General features: G+C 34.8%; 1 protein-coding gene across 4 annotated transcripts in view; it reads right to left on the reverse strand.

The window, feature by feature from the left end:
• Window positions 1–13,855, reverse strand: part of WDR72 (WD repeat domain 72) — a 395,476-nt gene that overhangs the window by 361,947 nt on the left and 19,674 nt on the right. For all 4 annotated transcript variants that reach the window (XM_074837440.1, XM_074837444.1, XM_074837441.1 and 1 more), the window contains 7 exons: window positions 13,242–13,361; window positions 11,212–11,357; window positions 10,766–10,862; window positions 7,707–7,848; window positions 6,979–7,224; window positions 6,216–6,436; window positions 4,803–4,998 (listed from right to left, as the gene is read on the reverse strand). In XM_074837440.1, the coding sequence (XP_074693541.1) occupies window positions 4,803–4,998; window positions 6,216–6,436; window positions 6,979–7,224; window positions 7,707–7,848; window positions 10,766–10,862; window positions 11,212–11,357; window positions 13,242–13,361 (1,168 nt within the window). The remainder of the gene's footprint in view (window positions 1–4,802; window positions 4,999–6,215; window positions 6,437–6,978; window positions 7,225–7,706; window positions 7,849–10,765; window positions 10,863–11,211; window positions 11,358–13,241; window positions 13,362–13,855) is intronic.

Genomic DNA, 13,855 nt, shown 5'->3' on the forward strand with positions numbered 1-13,855 from the left:
TGGTGTAACTGAAGGACAGTCACAGGTAGTGATGCCCCTAAACTTTTGTAAAGTCACCTGTCAAATTCAACAGAATTATTGCTGACTCTACAACAGTGTAAATATTTAAATATTCATGGAAATTCCTTAATCCACAGCCTGAAATTATAAACAGACTGGCTGTTTTCCCAGTTATCCATTAACTCTAGTACAGTAAGACCGTTCAGTTTTTTTTAAACTGCAGTGATATACGAGTCTGACACAGAATCAGGTCTTCCACTGACTTTCACTTAACCAGGCAAAGCTTCAGTCATGAAGCTAACTACATAGCCAGAAAAAAAAATAAACACTTTTTGACTATAGAAACAACAAAAACTTTATCTTATGTCCATTTCCATAACAAAATTCAAGTACAAGGTTAAATAGGATAAAGTCTAAGTGGTAGCCGAGTCGGGGAACATGTTCAAGGTAACTGTATAGGCAAGTGGTACGATGTATGGCTGCCTGTTCATTTGCCAAAAGATGAAAATCATCATGAAAGGCTGCTGTGTTTCTGCAGAGGTTTGTCTGTGATGCTGTATACATCTCTCTCATACATCTGAACAATGCTTTGTCTGCCTGAGTGGCACTGAAGTATCTACATAGCTCTTGATCTAGGTCAGGCCAATTTCAAGGATCAACGCCATGACCTCTCGTTTTCTCTTGCAATACAGACATAATTCAACATTAAGCCAACTACAGTATATCCTAGCAGGCTTTCCCAGCCTGGATGGCATCTTTTAGTTACCAATGCATAACATGAACAAAATAAAATTAATAACTAACATAGCAAATAACTGCATCCTTTCTTGTGTTCCAGCTGTTTCTTAAGAGGTGGTGACTGTAGCTCTCATTCTTGCTCAATGCTAGTAGCAGAAGATACAGAAACAGCAACTAAAAAACACACTTCTGAGTATCTGCACCCTTTCTGAATATGTAATATTCATGAGCAGTGGCATCAATAGGCAGCATTTTTACAGCCAAAGGAGAGTTAAAATATACTCTGATGTTTGTCTCTACAGTACCACTGCAGCCCTATGCTATTAAATTTCACTGATTTACAAATAATTCACTATAATTTAGTGTGAAGTTATCTAGCTGTACTAAAGTTGCATCCGAGATGTAATTCTGTCTCCAGACCCTTAACTTTGGGCTGCCTTGGGCACTGTATAGAAACTATTAGTTCTTATAATGTTGAGTGCATCAATTCACATTTTGTCCTAGCATCTCCATAAAATTTATGAGTCAGAGTCATTGTCCATGTTGTTAAGTACACACAGCAGCAGCACTGAATTCACTCCACAATATTTACTATCCAGAAATCTAGAAAAGAAATTATTGAATGATTGTTTGGTTTTGTGGGGTTTTTGGTGGTATTTTGTGTTTGGCTTTTTTTGTTTGTTTTTTTTTTTTTTGTTTTGTTTTTTTGTTTTGTTTTTTGTTTTGTTTGGTTTTTTTTTTAACTAAGGAAGAACCTCATAGCATTACACTGTGAGGATAAAAGTATCCCCACTGTCAGGAGTTAATTCAAAGGCATACACTGCTTAGGTACTATTTAATCCTGCAAGATAACAGCCTGAACAGTGCAGACCTGGCCTTCTCTAACACCACACACAGAACCACCTTTTCCCAGGCCTACACAGATAACTTTAAATCAACAGCCAAAAGTTTCAAGTTAGAAGTGACAGAGTGAATTATTTATTAATTATTTACTTATCCCCAAAAGTTCGCATTACCTATGACCCGTTAGCACTATTTCTAGTTAATAGTATACATTCCATAAAGTAATAATACCACCGAAAGGTTGAAAAAGTAAAAAGCTGGGAACTTGCACAATTTTTTTAATAGATGTGGGATATACTTAAATCTTCAAAATTTTTACCATAATACACACTTTCCATGAAAAATTGAAACCTAAGAAAATAAAGATATTATGTTTATCTTAAAAGTGTGAAAGCACAAAACATAACCCCCCTTCTTAGTGCACGAGAACAATTATGGTATACACTAGCGTGCAACAGGAGTTGTACTAAAAGTATGCCTTGATGTGAACTAGTGTATTTCTTCATGATGCCTCTACAGTGCTAGAAATAAGCTTTATTGATAATTCAACTTTTAAATGAATTTTTTGTTCTATAATGGATTAAATTATATTCTCTCTCACATCATTAGCATAGTTATTTTCATTTAAGGTTTGGGGTTTTTTGTTTGTTTGGTTGAAGAGTTTGGGTTTTTTTCTGTTTGGTTCTGTTTTATTAAAGAAGGGAATTAAGTATTGCATTGACATATGGGATCTGAGTCCCTTTCGAATCCAATGTCTTGTCAAGAGACACATTAAGACTTGCCACCTTGTGAGCTTTAAGCTTAATTCACATCATAGGAGCACCTGAGGAGCTGTTACACTGTATCCTACAAATATAATAATACAGACTATGATGGATCCATAACAAGTGCATATGTATGAAAAATAATCATTGCATGCTCAGCATCAGTGTTTTAGAGCTTTAATATCTTGTCTTTCTTTTTTTAAACAAAGTGATTAAATTCATAGAAAGTAACTGATTCAAATCTGTTGTCATAGCTATCATTTAACTGATTTATAAGGAAACAAAATATTCTGTGGTTCTTCATTACAATTTATTTGCTCAATTTTATTGCAGAGTTTCCAACGCACACTAATCCTTTGGTTAAAAGATGACTCTACAAGAACTGCTCGTAGGCAACTAACATTTCGGTACAACGACCTTCAAGGAAGTCTCAACTCTCAAATTGATATGTAGTTCAGAAATACCCTACCTACAGTTACATGTTTTTGAGAATTACCCTTTTTAGCTGTGAAATAATTCTATTCTAAACCTTCTATAACAAGATTTCCCCACCTAGATTTCTCAACCCTTTTCAACATTACTTTTAAAAAAGCAATGAAGATGTAGATAGAACAGCTAGAGACTGGTAGCATCTTTACAAACTTCTCCATAAAAACATGTGCATGTATTAATAGTTGCTGAAAATTTAGATGCCTGCTCTAGTCTCCCTTACTTACAACAGAGATTTAGTACAATATCTTTCCATTCTACCTTTAATACTTTACCACTAGAAATAGTCACTTTCTGGCAATTGCTACAAAACAAGCAGTTGGGTAATGATAAGAATCAAAGTTCTCATTTTTGCTCTTTTATTTACTTTGTTCTGAAGTATGGGGCAGATATAGCTTACAGCTTTTAGTGTTAACAGAAATACTATTTGCATAGAAAAAGTGCATGCTGCCATTACAGGGGGAAATAACCATGAGATCTAGTAATACCTCTAGGAACAGAGAAGAACACATTGGAGAGGAATCATTCTTCCTTTCAGAGGGAAGAGAAAAGTGGAGAGGGAAGTAACAACTTGCAGTCTTGCAGATATGCTAACAGACTAATGAAATGAAGGGATTAGAGGAACAAGACGACAGGAAGAAGGATCCCAAGACAGTACTGTTCCACAAACCCTTCAGAAAGAGGATTGAGCAGAAGGGTAGAACCCATGCCCCATCCTGACTGGAGAAAGTGCACTGAAAAGTGTAATATCATGCATCTAAATAAATAGCAGAATGCACACAAGAAGAATATTGTTTACCAAAAAACAGAATTAAAAAAAAATATTACAAGAATTTTTACATCTCAAAATACAATGCAAAAATATGAGAACTTCCTAATCCCTTCAGCTTTTTGATTTGCTGTACGCAAAAAGAAAACCACAGTGTAAAACCACAGGTTTTAACTAACTATAATTGTTAGTTCAATTTAATTTTATTCTAAACCTTTTTATTTAAAGCAGAAATTCAGTACATTTGAGAAAAAAAAGTAAGTACCAGAAGGCATTTCCTACGCCAGCTTAATGATATTAAATAGCTTACTGACACAACAGGCTTGCAATTTATGCTGTAATCATTTTGCCAAGTCCTTCATTAAATGCAGATATTTTGTACTTTAAAACAAGGGACTTTTTTTTGCCCAAAGCTGACAGCCTAGACAGTGTGTTGTAACAACTTGTAAAATAAAATGTGATCTCAGTGTTACATTAGTAAAACTGTGTTTTCCTGCAGTATTAATATGCTGTGCACTTTCAGTGGTTCTAGACTCATTATGCACTCCCTCCCTCCCACGACACATAGCTCTGAATCCCATGAAAACACTGTATGGTAATGTCTAGTACCATTACAGCTTTTAGTAGTTCTGTCTGTCCAGGTTCAAATAACTACATTTATTAGACTTGTGAATCAGCATTACACTCTCAGATTATCTGGGAACCCACAGTTTAACCTGAAACATCTTTGGTTTTCCTGACTATACAGTTGTGAGCTTTGCAATTTCTTCCACTATTAACTGATTATTAATTAACTCAAAAGGTTTCTCAGATTATGATTTTGCTGAAGAAAGCACAAGTTCATGCTCTAACTTGGGATTGTTAGGACTGAAAATTTCATTTTTTTGATAACTAAAGAGAATAGCTTAGATTTTATTTATAGCTTCCAGAAATATCCTACTCAATTCACTGCAATATCAGCTAGTCGTCTGATTGTCAGGATGTGACTTAAGCTACCGTATTTTATTAGCAACGTACCTTCAACTATATGAACATTTTATTTCTTGCTTATTTATATAAACATTTATACTCTCTAATTAATAATATTCGATGTGTTAGTATTTCTGCTTTGGTCTTCTATAAATTAGGTTTGTATAACATCACATGACAGACAAACAAAACTTAAGGAAAGTGGAAAAAAAATCCCTCTGTGTTATTACCTGTTTCAATCTCCCAAATATAAACTGAATCATCCTCACATCCAACAATTAGCAGATTTTCAACAGGGTCAAATTTTATTTTCTTCACAGGAAACAGATGCTTTCTGGCATGTAAGAGACATACTCTCTTCTGAAGATGTAGAATTGCTACTGAGTGATCACTGCACACACAGCACACTATGCTGTGGTCTTTTAACTGCAAAACAGGAAGAACTTTGGTTTTGACACTGAAACCACAGTCATACCACATTATTTTAAATAATATTAAATAAAATAAATAAATAAAATAAATAAAAAAAATAAAAGTTGTCCAGTAATTTCTTTCGCAGAACACACTTGTTTAGGAAATGATGTTTTATTTCAGCCTACATCTCCAACTTAACAGGTTAGCTGTACAACTGATCTCCTGAGAGGAAAACATACAATCTATATTTTTTTAAAAACTGAAAAATCAGAGTAATTTAAATAGTATTTATTCACAACACTTAGCCTATCAAAGTAGTGATTATATAACCAAATGTACAGCAGCAGTTGTCCTAGAAAACAAAGTAGTAAAAAAATTATCTTAAACCAAACTGCTGTTTGTGTGATATATAATTACATCAGGTCTTATGACACAAAAGCCAATGGCAATGTATCTCTAACAAAAAATTGTGTATGTTACAATTTCATTTCACACTGTATGGATCTGATTCTGCAAAGCCTTCCCTTCCTGGAAGAATTTTTGGCGACACATGAAAGAATTCACCGTATGGAAAAATTCAGCCCTGTAAAGAAAACTGAACCACCACCCAGACAGGCATTACATTCTACCTAGTTTCCAGGAAAAGGGCTAAAGGGAGCCTTACAAGCATTAAGGATTTATGCCACTGCAAAACATCTTTTTGACTACTTAATATTGGCATGTAAGTGAACTCTGAGTCAACCATAAGTTTCAAATATGTCTTTAGAGGCTTCCGAAGAGGAAAAAGATAAAATCCCAGCCCCATGCAATACAACAGGGACTGAATTTGTTGAACAAAATTTCATAGAGCATTCAGTACAGTAAGTAATCTTTTAAATTTTTACTTCAAAATTCACCTAAAGAAAAACATATTAAAATTACTCTAATCTCATAAAACACAAAGGCATATATGGTGAATAGAGTGTTAAGAGTTTCAATTTAATATGTCACATGTTTAGGATCATTTTTCTGAATCACTGAAGTTACAAACTAACAAGAAATCAACCCCCTGAAATTAAAAGCAACTTTCCAACAAGACAATTAAGAGAATGTAAATTAAGGATAAAGTGCTGCAGGATAGAAGTATTGCCAGATTTCTTTTTTCTCTCATATATATACATATACACACATACATGTATATAGAATATAATTTTTTTTCCCCAGACATCATTTATTATGCTTTTACTTACTCTGTAGTTTTCTGGAAATCGCAAGAGCTCTGTCACCGGACCAGACTGCAGATCAAATTGGTGTATGATGCTTCCAGTAAAAATATCCCAGCAGATCACAACAGAATCCTGCCCCCCTGATAACAGCCAGCTTGGATCAAATCTTACTGATTTATCATGTGGATAAAGTAAACAAGTGACTCTGCTAATATGACCGTTCAGAACCTTATAAGGTAGATAATCTGAAACAAGATGGTACATAAATTATTTTTGTTCTTTAAGAATAGGGGTTCCATATTTTACAGCACATTTGCTAAAAGTCAGGAGATTCAAAAGACTAAATACAACAATCCTTTTACATGGGATCAAAGAATTTTGGACATGTTCCTAAAAAGGAAGGACAAAGGTCTGCACTCTGAGCTTCATCTACTGAGATGCACCCATTCTATTCCTTCAGTGGAATGATCTTTTAGAGAGAAAATGAAAGATGACTACTGCCCATATCATGACATCCCACATATCTCACTTCCAGGTGACTCCATCCCCACAGCCATTCTAGGACTCCTAACAGTGCAAAGTACCTTGGTAGTAACTAATCTGTGATCTGATAGACCAGCTACAGAGGCAGAAATAACATCATAATCTTCCATTTTCATCATTCAATTCCTGACCATCGCCCTTATTTTTTAGAGAATTTTTGCAGGGATCACTGGAGGGAATGTCAGAAGCATACAGTCTTCTGTGCTTGATTGAGATGAATTTGAACAAAATTTTTAAAACTTACCTTTTAGCAAAGATACGTTTTCTAAAAGTCTTGCTCTTGCAGTTTTTAAACCCAGTGTTACAAAAATTTTCCCATTTTCACACCCACACACGAGTTTATCAAGACTGGGTATGTATACAGAGGAACTGACAACTGCACTTTTGATTCCATCTTTAGATGCACAAAGATGATCAATAATGCCCTCTGACATTGAATGGTGTTCATCAAAATTATCCTGAAGAGTCCACGTTGCTGTAATTGGGATCTCTAGAGGGTGAGGGAAAAGAGTCAGGGATTTTTAATTTTTTTTTTTTTTCAAAACAAAATAAAAATCCAAACAAAGCAAAATATACTTTTTCATCTCTTCAGCACTCCCTCTAACTTATCCTTTCTGCAGCCTAGGGATGGAAAGTCAGCAGTTGCCATTCCAACATTAGATCACATCTCACTAAGTCCTTTCTTTTATACTTCCCTATGAACACCCATAAGTAGGGCCAACTAAGTAAATTTTCTTGACATTTGGTAGAGACATTTATGGGCAGATGGTAAGGAAATAGAACATTTATACGGTCAGTTCCATGAAGATTTTCTAGACATTCATCTTTGGTACTGTCTTGCTCCTTTTACCTATGGGCAATCATCACACAATGAATGAAGGAGCATCACTTTATAGTATGAAAATATTTTCACGAAAATTGACTTGAAGACATAATTAAAAAGGCTGTATCAAGGGCACAAAATTGCCAAACCTTTTGGTGAACCATCAAATGTTGACACAGGGACATCAGGAACATGCCACAAAGTGATCCTTCCCGAAGCTTCACCAGAAAAAAGAACCTTATAGAAAGGCTCCTTCCTTTCATTCATGAAGCCCATGACAAAAGGAAAACTCTGCCAAAAACAACAGTAAAACAATATTCTGATATGAAAGAGCTCATTAAATAATGTAATAATTAACTGCAAGTTCAATGGTTTTTTTACATCAATAGCTGTAGAAATATAAAACAAATAATGGCTGAACCCTCACCTGTCACTAAGTTCTGCTCAGACCAGGTCTACTCTGCCTGCTGCAAGCTTCTCAAATATGATCTCTGCCTTGCCAATATCCTTGGATAAGCCCATACCCCAAATGAAAAAGTGGAATGGGAGGGCTCCCTAGGCTTACTGTCTCTAAATGGAGAATCTATCAATAGTACCACCAGCATATGAAAAAATGGCAGCATAACCACCAAGATCAGGCTGAAAAAAAATGCAGTGAAACATTGATAATATTCACATCAAAGCAAATTCAGTAAAACTTCAATCATGACAGCTTAAACTACTACAAATAATGAAAGGTGAAATTATGCTTTTACATAGATAGGCAATGGTCTATAACACCATCACTGAATCATCTGGAAAAAGTTAGATACTACAGAGGTATAATATCATTGATAGACTTACTGACATCTACCTAGTTTCATGTAGTCAATGCTAAAACTTATTACAGTATATTTATCTCAGACAATCACCATGCTTTTATTCTCCCATGAAGACTAGAAGTCTGTAGATTTTCTTTGCCTGTAGGTATAACACCACAGATAATTCTGTATCACTGCATCAGTAACAACCAAACTATGCGATAACGTACTGGTGACTTGCCAAGATCATCATGCTTAGTTGTTACATAAGCTTCATACTCCAGTATCAAACTAATGTCTAAGGGTGTCTAAGGGGAAGCTTCTAATTGCTCAGAACTCTCAAAAAGTCAAGAAAATTAGGAATGTCCAGGTATGTCTACATTAGTATGTTTAAGTTTACATCAGGCATGTACTTTGGAAGTGAATGCTTAGGTCTGTGAGGTGGAGCTGTCTTGGAGCACCAAATCAGGATTTTTTTTGCATGAAAATAAACTGGGAGATGTGTGCAGGAGCACACAAAAAACCCACATCAAAAAACCCCAAAAGCACACCCTGTACTGTAGATAGCATGGATGAAAGGTCATCAGCACAAACTGTTTTGTTCCACACATCACCTTTACTTACATAGCGTAGACACAGCTTGACTGTTCTCTCCTTTAAGACATTTTAATAACATGCCCGTGTCTTGGATATTTTATTTACAACATTGAAGTTTGGGAGTAAATTCCACAATAAGCAACTCTACTATAATGCAGCTGAGTTTATAATCTAAGAATGGAGGTCAAAACAGATGATCACACAGGCAGTTTTGTCTCACAAATGTGCAATAAAAATTGTTAAGGTAAGTAGGGTAAATATTAAAGCGGAAATATTAGAAAAGGGCAGGTGATATTATTTTAAAAATGCATATGTTTGGGGGGAAGCAGATATGAGCTTACCACCACCACTGTAACTATTTGCTAAGCCATGCATTTTGGCTACTTCTTTTCCCTCACGACATCTAACCTTTGGCATCCTTCAGCAGTTATCCTATCTGACTTTAGATTACGGCATTTGGGGGAAAAGCTGAATGGCTTGTGCTATTGCCCTTCAACTGAAAATTAAATCTGTCAGGCTTCGCAAGAGTATGCAACAAAAATGCTTTCTAAGAGCCTATAACTGTCAACAGAAAGAAAAAAGAACACTAGGAAACCTCACAAAAGTATATATTTGACAGTGTTTCTAGTCAGGTACAAATAAAAACATGTCTCCCTTGCCTATCTTCAGAACTGTTTAAAGAGCTGCTTGAGCTCTCATGCAAATACACAAACTAATGCAAGCAGGAATTAAATTGTCTTCCAACAATTACTGTTTCATAAACAGTATTAGGAATAAGACACCAAAAAAACCAGAACCAAAACTACACAGAAATATCTGCTGTATTTGTTTCAGTTCAATTTTTGCCAAACAACCCCCTGCCATCTACTTCCTAATTCTAATCAATTTTCTACTTTTTAAATCACCTGTTTTTCCTTACCTATTTCTTTGTGGTCACACAAAACACTACTCAAAAAGAGAGTCAAGATGCAGGTTTTCCAACAGCTGAGTCCACTTGAGCTACTTGTCTAAGCAGTAACTTCTAAATTTGAAATTGGTGTGACATGCACTGCTAAATGTGAATTCTCAATCAGAAGTATAAAGATCACCTACTTTTTTTATCTTCTTTTCTTAACCTTAGAGGCTTCTTCAAGCAGAGATCATGGTTCTGAAGAGAGTCACATGTGTCTAATTTTATGCACTGTGGGTACTGTCAGTCTGCTCACAGTGTAAGAAAGTTAGGCATGTGATCATGTCTCTGAAGGCTCAAGATAACAGGATCCTGGATAACATGTCACAGATTCAAACCCCTTCAATTTAGGATGGATACACATGGGAAACAACATATTTATGTAGTTACACTGAAACATGCATACATTTCTTAATAAAACAGGAACTAAGCAACTTGCTTACATTTTGATTGTGGGTTGGATTTTTTGTTGTTGGGTTTTTTGGGTGTTTTTACAGTATTGAAAATAAAAGCTTCTAAAGCTATTTTAGTTCACCTTTAATTTAAAAAAAAAAACCCTCTCCCTTTTTTTCCAAAATTAGAAAATAAATCACTTCAACAATTAGTCTATCTATAGTTGAAAAGACAGGAATTTTTCTTCCCTGTGAAAAAAGTAAATACTGTCAGAATTTAAGACAAAGATATGCTATGAGCATCTCCAAGTTTGTAAGTAAATTTTTTTAAAAGAAGAAATAATCTTATTGTTTTCATAGAACAGTTAAATCTATTGATTAATTCAATTATTTTTTAGGGATCATTCAGGTAATTGCAGACAAATAATGAATGAACTTTTGAAGCTCACTGTAAACCTTTATGAATTTACCTTATTTTCCTTCACACCAGTAAAGCAGAGTAAATGAGGATAAACAGTTTCCTTCAGCACCTTCCCATCAGCAGGATATATGCTTTTAGAAAGCCCACTGCATAATTTAAAAAATTAGATTTAGAAAGACATATTTTTTAGAAAGCAGAACAGTAACATCCAAGATTCACAAGTTCAATTAAAAGTTACGAAATAAGTAATTACAAGTGGCTTTTTGAAATCACAGCACCAGCTGCCCAAGTTCTACATGGCTAATCTTATTCCTATGTCCCCTGCTGTGTCAAACAAAGACTGAGGGCTGTCAAACTCAGGGTAAATCTTTGAGTGCCAAAGTGGTTTTGTTCTGGTTTTTGATCATTTGCAACATGCAGAGATTTTCCATAATAAACCTCCCAAAGTTCATCTTGTACCTGAACTTTTTGTGTGAATTTCCCATCTGAGCCCACCTGTTTAGCAGCTGGTAGATGTAACTGTGGCCATCTTCTGTCCAGATGATAAGTCTGTAAGCTGCTAGTACTTCTCCACCAGCAAAGCACTGACCACTTTTACAGAACTCAGTACAAAGCAAGGAGAAATCACAATAATCATAGACCTAAGCTCAGAAAAACAATAAAATATAAACAAACAGTATTGGCACATTCATTTTAACTCAAGCTGGTTTGGGACAATGGATCAGTAAGTAGAAGCTTGACTCTCTGTAGTGTGACTACCTCTTTTAAAGCCAAAGCAGTTTTCATACTATCAAACTACTGCAAAGTCAGAATCAAACCGTGTATTTCAAAGATAAAGAAACTGACAATAAAAAGGCAGCATTAGAGCCTTCTATTAGGGCATTTTAGATGATTTGCTTTGTTTTGCCTTGTATTCATTATTAATATTTACTGGACTATTAATTTCTTATAAAGAGGTAGGTAATGAGTTTAGCACATAAATATGACATTGAAAACTTTGATCAAAGCTATAGATGCTCCTATCTGCATTTAAACGATGACCTGCTGGTGTAATCATAGCACATATCTTAAAGCAGATTTTTTTCTTTTCTTCTCTGGCGAGCAACAGAGATTCTTCTTTTTCACAAATTAATTGAAGGCAAAGAACATATAAACCCCTTTACTTGCAAGAATTCTTCTCTCTTCCATTTCTAGAGCTGGTTAAAAATTATGACTTGTTTGCTTCCTCTGACCTTCCCATTTTAAGCCGAAACAGGATATAACTAGGGCAACTTAGGATATTGTCTGCTTCTTCATGTTCCTAGTGGCCTCATGAAGAGATTATTCATAGCCACATTTTTATGATTTATTCCAGCAGTGTGAGGAAATAGATTTCAGAATAAGAATAGCTACAAATTATTCATAGCTAATTTCTATTCATTAGCTTATTTCTAGCTAATTTGCTCTATATTTTCATTACTATAAAAGTGGGTTAAGAAGCCACTCTAAAGACATATGTGAATCTCTCCTATGCTACATACCACATACCTTTCTAACTAAGGAGTAAGGTCATCATCATCATCTTTTATTTTAAAGCTGTATATTCATTGAAACATAGATGTTGAAAATCCAACATGACATGTATTTATACACTACTTCAGGCAATAAAATGTAAGCATTCAAATGCATAATGGAGATATTACAAGAAATGTGCAGCTCTTGTGGAAAAACATTATAGAAATCAATAGAAAACAATGCATGTTACACAGATTTTTCCTTCCATGAAAAGACTATCCATTCTATATATGCAGTTTCTTTATAAATACTTTTGTACAGACTTTTTTTAAATAGCCCAAGAGAAATATCAAGGATAATCGACAACTGTATTATTCAAAGTTAACTCAGGTGTCTGTGAAATTTCCGCCCCCAACAGCAGTGCTGTTTGGATCAGGTACATATGTTGCACTAATATCTCAGGATTATTTTAAGAGTAATGATATAACACTGGGAAAAAGAAATACAGAATTTTTACAATAAAGTTCAGTTTAAATGAAGTTTAAAATAAACTAATAGGTTCAGAAACTACACAATGAATTTCTTTTCTTACAGCTACAAGAAAAAGTGATATAGGCTGGAGTCTTTATTTTGATAGCTTCTATTAGTGGAAACCAGGCTATTGGCCCTGATGGAACAAAGGCCCCTGGTTACTGAGCACTTGCCAACTCTGATTACTTCTGTCATACTTAAACAGTTTTTGTTCATCTTTGTCTCCTTTTGAAATGCATTGTGGAGGGGACTATAATGAACCCAAGTGCTCTAAAACTGACTAATACTTAAAGTAATCCCCTTTCTACCCAGTCAATTTCATCTTAAACTTTTAAAGCAGAAATACATTAATAAAAAATAAACACTTCATCTCAGGCAGTTAAACAGAAAAGGGATACAGCACACATATCTGACAATTAGTGAGCACTTTTTCTTTGAGTAAGATGTGTAAAAATCACATTAGCTTTTCAAAATTGTTAATAAAATTAAAAAGAAAGTACCTGCCAGCATGTGGAGGACACAACTAGAAGGAGCCTTTCTGTGTAAGTACAAAACCGTACTGCTTGACAATTTATACAGTCCAGAGATTTTGATTCCTTCTCGCACACACTTTGTCTCTCCTTTACAGCACAGAGGAAAAAAGCCATAAGATTTATTCTAGATATCTGAGCTTTTACTTTTAGGATAGAAACAAACCAGTGAAAACTACTTTGTTAACATACACTTTCAAAATGCAAAGCAGCATATAATTCTTAATTAAAAGTGAGCTAGGAAGACAGCAGGGTTCACAAGTACCATGTAAACAGAGGACATTCAGCATGCCTCAGACCTTCATCTCACTTAAAGAAGTGATAATGAATATGGAAAAGGACTAAAGGCAGCTCATAGATAGCATCTGCTCTAATGAATATCTGCTAAGTATTCTTCAGTTAAAAAAAATAGCTACCACAACCTATAAACTGAGAGCATCAGATTCAGAATGACTGATGAATATTCTGTTTTCCCACTCATCCTTTCTGCAACCAGGACAGAAGTACGCTGTTGTCATATGTCTTGTTTGACCTTAACACCTCTAAGTAGTAGTGGAAAAGTAATTAGTTTTCTTAGCTTTGTA

The sequence above is a fragment of the Strix aluco genome, chromosome 12, assembly GCF_031877795.1.
Source record: "Strix aluco isolate bStrAlu1 chromosome 12, bStrAlu1.hap1, whole genome shotgun sequence".
In the NCBI taxonomy this organism is placed as follows: domain Eukaryota; kingdom Metazoa; phylum Chordata; class Aves; order Strigiformes; family Strigidae; genus Strix; species Strix aluco.